The sequence below is a fragment of the Pristis pectinata genome, chromosome 8 (genome assembly GCF_009764475.1).
Source record: "Pristis pectinata isolate sPriPec2 chromosome 8, sPriPec2.1.pri, whole genome shotgun sequence".
Lineage (NCBI taxonomy): Eukaryota > Metazoa > Chordata > Chondrichthyes > Rhinopristiformes > Pristidae > Pristis > Pristis pectinata.
In genome coordinates, this window is record NC_067412.1 from 65,870,995 (window position 1) to 65,882,272 (window position 11,278).

Here is an 11,278-nt window from a genome sequence, read left to right on the forward strand (position 1 = left end):
TAGAACTGAAAATTTCACTTGGGCTTTTCATGTTAGGGATTACTTTATGCAAAACCCACTTACTTCCTGTTGAATGCGTCTTTTTTTTTTGCAGTTTTCACCCTCATTTTGAAGTGATGATCCTGAATTTACAATAGCCATCACATGACAAACAGGATCCTTCAAATGCCAGGGGATTTAATTGCTTATGTTGGTAAGCAGTGTGAGAGTGTACCCAAGAGACCAAGATATCAAGGGAGTTGCACTTTTAATCACACCCTTGTAGAAACAGATGACCTTGTGGGTTGTGTCATCTGCCAAGTGGGCAGGAAACGTACAAATAATGGAAAAGAAATACAAGGATTACTGCATGTTAAGCCATAAGAAGAAGAAAAAAATAAACAGCTGCACTGAGCTATTCCTTTTGTTGTAAACAGGCCGACCATTGCACCAGACCTGATGAAGGGATCTTTGTAGAACACATTAATACTGACCACTGAACAAGTGGATTTTGTGGCTACTGCAAGTCAGGCTCAAATCCATGTAAACAATCAACCATCCAAATGCTGGTCACAGGTGATTGTGTGAAAAACCTCCCCTGAGCAACGTTTTGCAAAGAACAAGTTCAGGAAGAACTATAAATTATAGAGACTTAGTTAACAACCAACCAGTGAGAAGGTCTTGGAGGGAAAAGTGTACAGATGGCCTGGCACTGCAAATGTGTCAAATGCATGAGTGGGTGCTACAGCAACCCAGCAAATGAAGAACTGTTAAAGGTTTTTACATAGGAAAAACAAAATTATTTACATCTTTAACGATTCTGTAATGTGGTACATTGCAAATGTGCCAGTGACACTGAAGTGTTTTAATATTTTTTCCTAGCATTAAACATGTAATATACTACTTTGCATAAACCTGCTGTATTATAAATCAAGCATTACAAACTGCAACACAGCACATCCATGAACATCAAAAACCATGATCCAAATACTTAGCTGTTACCAATGAGCAGTATGACAGATCTACAAAGCTGCACTAAGTTACAAACTGCTGAATTTTTTCCCACAGAACAAAATATAGTTGAAGTAACTTTTCAGTCATGGTTACTCATACACTTACAAATCAAGGGATTTGAGCCTGACTTGCAATAGCCACAAAATCCACTTGTTCAGTGGTCAGTATTAATGTGTTCTACAAAGATCCCTTCATCAGGTCTGGTGCAATGGTCGGCCTGTTTACAACAAAAGGAATAGCTCAGTGCAGCTGTTTATTTTTTTCTTCTTCTTATGGCTTAACATGCAGTAATCCTTGTATTTCTTTTCCATTATTTGTACGTTTCCTGCCTACTTGGCAGGTAACACAACCCACAAGGTCATCTGTTTCTACAAGAGTGTGATTAAAAGTGCAACTCCCTTGATATCTTGGTCTCTTTAAATCCACATCACGAATGACTCTCTCTAATAAATGTAATTATTACCAGAGCCAATATTCTTATTCAAATCAAGCAATTATGAGCTTCACGGCACAACTGTGATCAATATAAGCTTACATTTACATAAAACTTCATCACAACTCAAGATATCTTATTGTTTTAACAGAATTATTTTGAGTTAAAGTGGCTCCCATTGGATCAGAAATACGGATGCCATTGTGCACAGAAAGATAAGAAAGGAAGGTGATAATGGGAACAATTAGGGAGAAATGAAGGGCAGAAGGAACCAGATGGGGGAAAGAGGATATAGTGGGTGAAGTGTGTGGTAGGTAGTGGTTGGAACTAGGAGGGTGACACAAATAGGTAATGGAGGGCTGGAGAGGGGTATGGGAAAGGGAACAAGAATGGCAGGGGCTTTTTTTTTATATAACAGCTGTAAAAATTGGACAGAGAAGGGACGAAGAAGTTAATGGTTACCTGAAATTGGAAAAATCAATGTTCGTACCATTGGGTTGTAGACCACCCAGGCAGAATATGAGGTGGTGATCCTCTGGTTTGTGTTGGGCCTCACCCTGGCAGTAGAGAAGGCTGAGAATGGATAGATTGGTGTGAGAATGGGAAGGGGAATTGAAATGGCATGCAACTGGGAATGCGGGATGGCATTGCAAATAGAGTGCAGGTGCTCTGCAAATCAGTTGCCTAGTCTGTGCTTGGTGTTGCCGATGTGAAGAAGGCCACATTGGGTGCACCAAATGCAGTAGACTAGGTTGGAGGAGGTGCATGTGAATCTTTGCCTCACAAAGGTTGTTTAGGTCCTTGGATGGTGGTGAAGGAGGTGATGCAAAAACAAGTGTTGCAGCTGCTACATCTGCAGGAGTAAGTGCCAGGGGTCAGGGAAGGGTGGATGGGGTGGGATAAGCAGACCAAGTAGTCATATAGGGAGTGATCTTGCAAAAAGCAAGAAAAGTTGAATGTTTTTGGTAGTATTAGCCCAGGTCATCACTGGAAGAACTCCCTTTCTCAGGCCATGGCACCCATTGTTTCTACCCAAACAGACAAAAGGCAAATCAACTTCCTGTTCAATCCTAGATAGTAATTGAAAAGATACCAAGCAGAAAATTCAGTACAAAGCATAACTTCAAAGCCCAAACATGGCTTCAAATTTATGGCATCTTCTGTTACTATCTGAGACTGAAATACATGCTGATCAACAGCAGATTCAGAATTAAAATCAATCTCCAGGAACCTACAATATGCATTAAGAAAAATTAAATTTCTTCTACATTAAAAGTATTAAAACTTCTGTACAATCCAAAGTTAATGCAAAATTAGAATACCACAAAATTAGATCCAGGATTAATTTTAATCTTAAAAACCACTGCCAATTCTAAATGCATTTGTTCCTGCAAATGAAATTTTCCAAATACTGACAGAATGAACTGATTTGACCTTCTACTGCTGTTCAACTCCTGATTATTTTAACATGAAATATTCCATTTAAGAGCATCAATTTGTAAAAACGCATGTTACAAAGTAAACACATTTTCAAAAAAACTGTTATTTAATATTTTTCTTAGATATACTTAATTATGAAGCACCATTCGCCAATGCAAATTTATCAAAGCATCATAAATGCAAAATACTGGTGAAAACAGAGGATACATCACATGCACATTTTCCACTAAAAATCTTTCACAAGGCTACATATTCATGATCCTTTTCTTTCAATGCTCACTATTCATTTTTTGCTTTGCAGCTGTCACAAATAGCTGAACTGTAGAACAAAGTTATAAAATCTCAAACCTAACTCATCACCTACCTAATGCCATTCCAAAAAGATGGGTTTTAAGCAAGATCATAAAGGAGGAGAAAGAAATTTCAGAATGAGGTGCTAAATTAGGTATTGTTACATCAATACAGTTACTCATATCGACCTACTATGGACCCATGAATAATCTAATGATGACAGCATAATTATTTAAAGAAAGTATGATCTGATAACCAACAAAACCATGACACTGAGTGAAGTATGCCAGCGTTTAAAAGGGAAATGCAGTGGAAATCATTGCCTATTTTTTAAACTTCAGTTTTTGTCAAACAAAAATATTAAATTTTTTGTGGATCCATGTTGAATGGTGCTGAGGTTGAGAGGGTTGAGACCTTCAAGTTCCTAGAAGTGAACATCACCAATAGCCTGACCTGGTCCAATCACATAGATGCCACAGCCAAGGAAGCTCACCAGCCCCTCTACTTCCTCAGGAGGCTAAAGAAATTTGTCCCCTTTGACAGTCACCAATTTTTACCTATGCACCATAGAAAGCATCCTATTCAGGTGCATCACGGCTTGGTATGGCAACTGCCATGATGCACCTGTAGGCCAATAAAGTTACAAAACTCATTTTGTACTCAAAGCATTTTTTGCTTCAGATTAGGAAAGAGGAAAAGTACCCATCAATACCTTAAAAGCAAATTAGAGCAAGTATGGAAATCTGAAAACAGAAAAGGTTTGAAATACTGACAGCATCTGTGAGACAGAAAACCAGAGTCTATCACCAGATTAAACTGAAACACTGAATGGGAGCATATTGATAGCCAGCTGATTGGTCCCCAGAGGTAACTGTAATAAGCTTGTTAAGAACAAATTGGAGGTTAGATATATAAGCATTTGAGCTCTCACTTTGTCCGTGTGGTGAGTCCAGGGGTGTTCTGCAAGTTGTTGATCCAAGGGTCAGGTACATTTCACATTTGGTCCCTTAGTTTTGTGCAAACCATTGTTGGTTTGCTTAATTTGAATGGCATTGCTTGACTTTATTAAAAAGGTTAAGTTTAGGCAAGGTCTTTGTTCATTCTTCTTTACTCAATTAGATATTTTTGCTTATAATTAATGACAATTTAATGTTCTGAATTTTGTTTTGAAAAATATTATTACTTATTTTAATTTTACAGATCAAATATGGCGTCCCAGACTCAACCTTCCAATTTCCCTATGGCAGGCCACTACTCTCCAGGCTGGAGCATATTTATTTATAGTGCTGTGCTGCATACTTGATGCCTTTTAATGAGTATTAACCATAGAGGTGCTCCCATCTATTATCCTGGATAAGTGAGAGTCAACTCTAATAGTCAGATTTATTATAAATAAACAGGTACATGTTTAATATGTTCATATCATAAATCAGAATATGACAATAACAAGATAATATTTTAATCTTGGTTGAAGAATCAGTTTGGGCAGGGCACAGGAAAAAAAATCCTCAGCTTTACTTAAACAATGCCATGAGTAATGCAACCTAAAATTCTGTCCACAAACCACCCTGATGTCCTTCTTATAGGCACTTCACTGTTTCAAAATGTCACTAAAAATCAGAAGTTGTCAAAACATTAAAATTACTTCAAGTTACAAAATGGACTATATAAACCCATGTTCTTTCTTTCTGCATTCGCTGTGGTATTTTAAAGACAGAGAAAACAATTTATTGTATCTAAATATTTCAACTGTTGCATCCAATTCTGGTGAAGTGAAGTAGTTTAAATAGTGCTCATCCAAAATTTCCCCATCTTAAAAATTGAAATACTGTAAAACAATAGTTTTTCCATTTGTCGATCAGTTTGCTTCAGCATATATTATGGAATGGTTACAGTATGGAAAGACATTCAGTCGCTCAAGGCCATTTTGGCTCCAAGTAATAGCAATCCACTTGAGTCCATTGCCCTATGCTCTCCCCATACCCCTACAAATCATTTCCTTTCTCATACTTAAACAGCTCCTTTTTGAATACCACAATTCAATCTACATCCGCTGCTACTCCCAACAGTGCACACTGCAGACCTAACCACTCAATGTAAATGTTTTTAGAGTACAATATCATTGTAAACCAAGAATAAATCTCAATCTGAAAATCTCAATATGAATTTCCCCATAATTTTCATTTTTAACAATTAGCATTCAAGGTCAGTCAAATGGAGAAAAACATACCTGTGAAGGTAACATAGGTGAACTATCACCAGCACACTGCAACATCAACAAAATCTACAACCAGCTTTTCAGGTCCAACGTAAAAATATTTATCTTTTATAAAATTAGTTAGCATCATGTCATTTGAAAATCAAAATTCAAGTTTAGGATCCTGATTTTTGAACAAATCCTATCAAATTCTACTGAACAATTCAATGACAATTCTGTATAAATTTACATCATATAATAACCAGCCAAAAAGCTGAAACTTCTGCACTAAACTACTTACATAGAATATAGTTTGCTTAAACTACATTTGATGGAGGGAATACCAATGAGAGCATCAAGAAGCTGAAATAATGATCACTAATATTTTCTATCACTATACTTTTTTTCTGTAATACCTGCCTTAATGTGAAATCCTTCCTATGTGGTACTGCATTTTTATAATCAGTTATTTAAAAAAAACTGGCACTTGTTGGACAATAAGAGTTCAGTCAAGAAAGTCTGCCACAACAGATTTTCATCTTAGAAATGTCAAGATTACAAAATTATACCATTGGCATATGTGAATACCTAAAATTACAAGTTGCCGTTTGTAACAGCAAGCAGCTTTGTTATTGAGAATGACTGACAACTCAACATATGCTGCTCAGTATAGTAATACACAGCTCTCACATTCTTCCCACAGTTATAATTTCACAGGTCAGATAGCAAATAAAAACCCTCAAATTGTTAGAATCTAGATATCCAGCAGTTTTATTTCCAGACTACAATGTATTTCAACCAATAATAGCTGGGTAAGATACTTATTGAATGCAATCACCAAAAAGGTTTCATTATAATAATTTCTGTAGCTTTCCCTAAACAAGACGACGTTTGATTTGCTGCACTTTCAGCAAACTTCAGAGGACCTACATTAAAAGTACAATAAAGTGCATAAATCCGACAACTGTTGCTTTTAATAGGTACATCCATGAGGATAAATGGAAAATACCAAAAATAATCACCAGATCAGATAGCATCTGCGGGGAAGAAACAGCAATTAATATTTTAAAATGCGTGACCTTTGGTCATTGATATGAAATATTGATCTCCTTCTTTCTCTATACATTAATCCTGCCTAACTTTGCAAATATTTCCAAATGTTTCTGTTTTAGGTCATATTTACAGGATCCATATTATTTTTCTTTTGCATGAATACTAATGAGAATGATTTTCGTGCCACTAACAGAATGTAATGAATTGCACAAAACGTTATTCTTTACTGTTCAAACATTATTGTGAATTGGCTGCAGTAAAATTACAGAATCAAGGAAGGGGAACCACTTTCCCTGAAAGCATTTTCCCACAGCTACTGCCTCTTGTCAGAAATAACACAAACATATTTCAGGCAGAAGAAACCTCACTACGTAATGTTAGAAATGGGGGGATTTTTTTTGTTAATCCTGACACAAAGGGAATGGAGATAAGAGGTCAAACAGATTTAGGATAAAGCCGCTAATGGTATTAGTGACTGACTTCCGGAAATGTTTGACTTTGAGATAAATCTTCTGTTCCAATTCATCAAATTTTAAATCGGAAAACGTTCACGAACAGCAAATTAAAAACAATACTTATTTTTCCCCAGTTTAACCAGCCTGCAGCAACATCACAGGAATTACAATGGGCGACTGTTAAATTAGAGGTATCTCGCTCAGAGAAGGCGTGTGCCAATCTCAAATTGCAAAACTGAGCGGCAATGTATGCGTGTCACTGTGATGGGTCCGAACAGTCATGTTTGTTGCAAAATGCTGCAAATCTCTTGGCTAAGTGTGCGCGCAACACACGCTATTTTCCAATTGCATCAGAGCCAGCAGCCCCGTGGAAGGTGAGGGGGGTTGCACTGAAGTTTAGACACGGGGAAAGAAGGTCGATCATGGCCGCTTTCCCCCTCCCTCCCCCCCCCCCCTCTCGGAGTCAGACACCAATCACCCGCCCAGTCGCCGACATGTTGTTTCTCCGCCATATTACGCTCCCTATCCCCGCCGCTTGTCCTCGCTGATTTGGGGGAGATTACCTCAGTACAAACCGCTGACCAAGGCCTAAACCTAAGCCCCCAGCTCGGGTCACCCCGCCCTCCTTTCCTCCCCGGTATTTCACTGTTTAACTTCATTGAACCTGGCCGCGCACAAGAAACAAACTCACTCCAGCTTCTCCCTCGGGCCGCCGTCTCCTCTTCTTCCACGGCCGAAAGTCCGGGGCTGACCGAAGAAAATTGTTTTCCCGTCTCTCCTTCCCTTTCTCGGTGCGCTTCTTCCTTTTGATCCGTTGCGATTTCAGGCCTTGATGTCGGGCCAGCCAAGGTGGGGCTGGCTGGGGGAATCGGGCCGCGGCCTAACTGCGGCCTTAACCCGGCCTAGTTTCGGCCCGCCCTTCAATTACCTCAGTACGGGGCCCGAGGCGCGCCCTTGGACTCGGCGCCCTCCCCCGCTGGGCGGGCCCACTCACTTAAACCGGCAACTTGTTCGTGGTGCTGTAGCCTGCACTGCTCTGAGGCGCGGTGCGATACCAGTCCACTGCCAGGGGCCGAACGCTGCCCGGCTCCAGGCCCCGCCAATTAGGCTTCGATCTGGCGGCGGCGGCGGGCTGAGTGCGCGCCCGCCCGCACCGGCTTTTCGGGGTTACGTCAGAGCGAGGCAGCTGAGGAGCTGCAGCCTGAGCCGCAGGGTAGAGCAGAGCGCAGGCTGGGTGATGCGCTGCAACAACAAAACCACGGGAATCGGGCAAAATCTGCAGCAACTGCAACAAAATAACGCAGCGCACGAAAGGGCAGAAGGTGCGTTACCAAGTCCTGCAAACCAGGAGTTTACTTTTACACACACGTTATATTCTGGGGATAAAATATTACAGGCCCCACGGACGTATCACTCGTTGACAACTATTCTTTCTATTTCTGTTTTAAGTTTGGCTTCATTTGATTTGTGTCGCATTAAACAACACGTAAAAGCAGTTCCTTCAATTTTAAATGGCCCCATCGGTGAACAAGAGAAATTGGAAGGTGAGGGAAAGGATTGGTGAGGTTTGCCATTTCTGGAATGTTAACATAGCCAAATAATATTCAAGGCGAGGGTCGACTACAATTCATCAAAATGTACACTGCCACACCTCTCAGCTACATTGTAGGGCAGAGAATGCTACAAATACAGATGCGCACCTACATCTGCCCTCATTACCAGAACACAGGCCCTCACTGAAACTGAAGAGGTAGTATAGCTAACTGGAAGGGTAGATAAAAATGATGCAGAGACAACAACTGTAAGTTCATCTGAAAATCTGCTTTTAACTTGTATGCCATGATAAGTTGGAGAAGGAAACTGACAAAAATAAGTATCTGCTTTAAGATTTAGTTCGGTATATGCACTTTAATTCTGAATTTATTTGAAGTTCAGGAAAATAGTCAAAATTCCACTTAGGTTTTGGTATGTTTAGTGCAATGTTGGCGTAGATAAGTCTGTGAGTAGTTTATTTGAGAATTTAACAACAGTTGTTTGAAGCTTAGTCTCAGTGTTAACTGTGTGGAAAATTTTCAAACAGTTTGGCATGTGATAAAAATTCTGTCTGCAATCTCCTTTTAAGCCAGGCACCTCGGTTGACTCGGGACAGGGTGAGAAAGAAGGCCACGATGTAAAAAGAAATAACAGTAACATTTAAGGCAGTAGCTGAAAACAATTATGTGTATTCTACTTAAAGCTAGCTAAAGTTAACTAAAAAATATATGCTGTGGATTTACAGCTTTTCTTAGTTTTGTTCAATAAACTTAAAAAGATCCAGTACCAGATCTAGTATGTTACTATTCTGAGGTATGCATGAAAATTTGAAGGATCTCTTGAAATCACATTAGAGCTAGTGCCGAATTAGAGATGGTAGTGTAGCGGTTAGCGTAATGCTTTACAGTGTCAGCAACCCGGGTTCAATTCCGGCTGCTGTCTGTAAGGAGTTTGTATGTTCTCCCCGTGTCTGCGTGGGTTTCCTCCTAGCGCTCCAGTTTCCTCCCACGTTCCAAAGACGTATGGGTTAGGAAGTTGTGGGCATGCTATATTGGCGCCGGAAGGGTGGCGACACTTGTGGGCTGCCCCCAGAAACTGTATGTTTCGATGTACATCTTAAAAGGCTTCTTTCTTCATTGTAAAAGACAAAAAAAACTGTTGGGAACAAGTTAACCACAACTGGAAGGAACATGGATAGTGAGGCCTCCTTTCTGTAATCAGAAACGTAAACACCAAAACCATTTAGTATAAAAAGTTAAAAGATGCCTTAGAATTTAATAGGAAGGTCTAATTCATTGGTTTTGTCTATTTTTTCAGTATGCCTCATTGGTTGAAATTTATAATTTCAAATCCAGCAAAGGCCAAATTCATCTTGTGAAGCTTACCAGACAGAGAGATGGGTTGAAGTGCTGATAATATGTAATTTTTCATGTTGAGATGACTGAATGGTTATCTCATTGAAACATATAAAATGCTTAAAGGTTCTTTGCTCTGTCTGAAGAATCCAGAACAAGGATGTGTAGTTTCAAGTATTTTGCTATCTAGGACTAAGATGAGTAAAAATTCTCATTACATGGAGGTTGTGTGTCTCAGGGATTCCAGAGAACCTAATTTGTGCAAATGCAGAGATGCTTAAGATAATTGTCTTGGGCATTTGTAATATCTTGACCATTTATTTTCTAGAGTCACTAAATAATATTGGTCACAAGGGGCAAAAAATGTACCAGGTGGAAAATTACTACACATGCCATAGTACCTTAGCAAATGTGTCTCTCTTTAGTATAGCAGGGCCAAGGGGAGAAGCAAAAGAGGAAAAAAGTGAATAAAATTCAAGTGAATCAAATTCCCATTGTTTGACTATTTGAACTAAGCACTGTAAATGAGCAACATGTTCAAGGTCAGAAGACTGGTAATCTCTCAAACTAAACTATAATCATGAAGTAAGTCATACCTGACAGCAACCCTTAGCAACCATCAGAGGAAAAGGGCAAAATGTGTCTTCTAAAGAATTCACTCAACATGGTAGGAATTTCTATTTCATTAAATAATAACATGTTACTTAAATGTTTTATTTTCAAGACTTGCCATATTTTCCTTGCTTTTGAGAAAAAGATGTACATTTATTTTGGTAATTTAAAACAGTAGCAGTATGAGCTCCTACTCTGATATCAACATGTACAGTGAATCAATGAATGGCAGACTCTACTGAACATTATTTAAGTATGTAGCCCAGTCAGTATTGCCAAAGGAAATGGAGTATAAAATTATGTGATTTTAATGGTATTTGACATTTAATTTCTAAATTAGGGAAACTTTCACGTTGCCTGGATTTCTGCTATTGGTTGAGAAGACAGAAAAATCCAACAGTATTGTATTGCCTTGGAGACAAATATCTGAACTGTGAAAAGATGACAAAGTCATGTCACAGAAACTTGGAAATCTAATATGGTCCATTGAATCATTTCTGCTTTATTTTAAAAAAAGTACAATTGATGTTAAAACATGAGAGTGTTCAGACCTAAGGTTGTCCTATTTTCTAATTGGAAAAGATATATGAATGAGTCTTGAAAATATTGATATTAAATTGGATAAGGTTTAGTTTTGATAACATGTAGGTTCAGATTTCTCTTATAAATAAAGATACTTGGATTCATCACCTCGTGATAATATTGAAATAGTGATGTGCTTATTAAATTTAAAAGTTTTTTTTAACAAAAGGATTAAAGCATTATTTAATCTGTGAGGAAAACTACTTATTGGTATTGGTTTATTATTGTCATTTGTACCAAGGTAGAATGAAAAACTTGTCTTGCATACTGATTGTACAGGTCAATTCATTTACATAGTGCAGTTACATTGAGTTAGTACAGAGTGCATTGAAGT

General features: G+C 38.6%; 2 protein-coding genes across 5 annotated transcripts in view; one reads left to right on the top strand and one right to left on the bottom strand.

Moving 5' to 3' along the window:
• znf711 (zinc finger protein 711) overlaps positions 1 to 8,160 on the bottom strand; it is a 47,112-nt gene extending 38,952 nt beyond the window's left edge. For 2 of the 3 annotated variants that reach the window (XM_052021346.1, XM_052021347.1), the window contains exon 1: positions 7,554 to 8,160. The gene's annotated coding sequence lies outside the window, so the exon portion shown is untranslated. The remainder of the gene's footprint in view (positions 1 to 7,553) is intronic. The other variant, XM_052021345.1, reaches the window with a different exon arrangement.
• LOC127573293 (uncharacterized) lies at positions 7,695 to 11,050 on the top strand. Of its 2 annotated transcripts, XR_007956766.1 has the most exons (3): positions 7,695 to 8,184; positions 8,312 to 8,406; positions 10,703 to 11,050. XR_007956766.1 is itself a non-coding variant. In XM_052021350.1 (2 exons), the coding sequence occupies exons 1-2, from the start codon at positions 7,695 to 7,697 to the stop codon at positions 10,837 to 10,839; spliced, it is 627 nt and encodes a 208-aa protein (XP_051877310.1). In that variant the 3' UTR covers positions 10,840 to 11,050. The 2 variants fall into 2 exon arrangements, 1 of the variants encoding a protein (XP_051877310.1); XM_052021350.1 differs by lacking the exon at positions 8,312 to 8,406.
• The last annotated feature ends 228 nt before the right edge of the window (positions 11,051 to 11,278 follow it).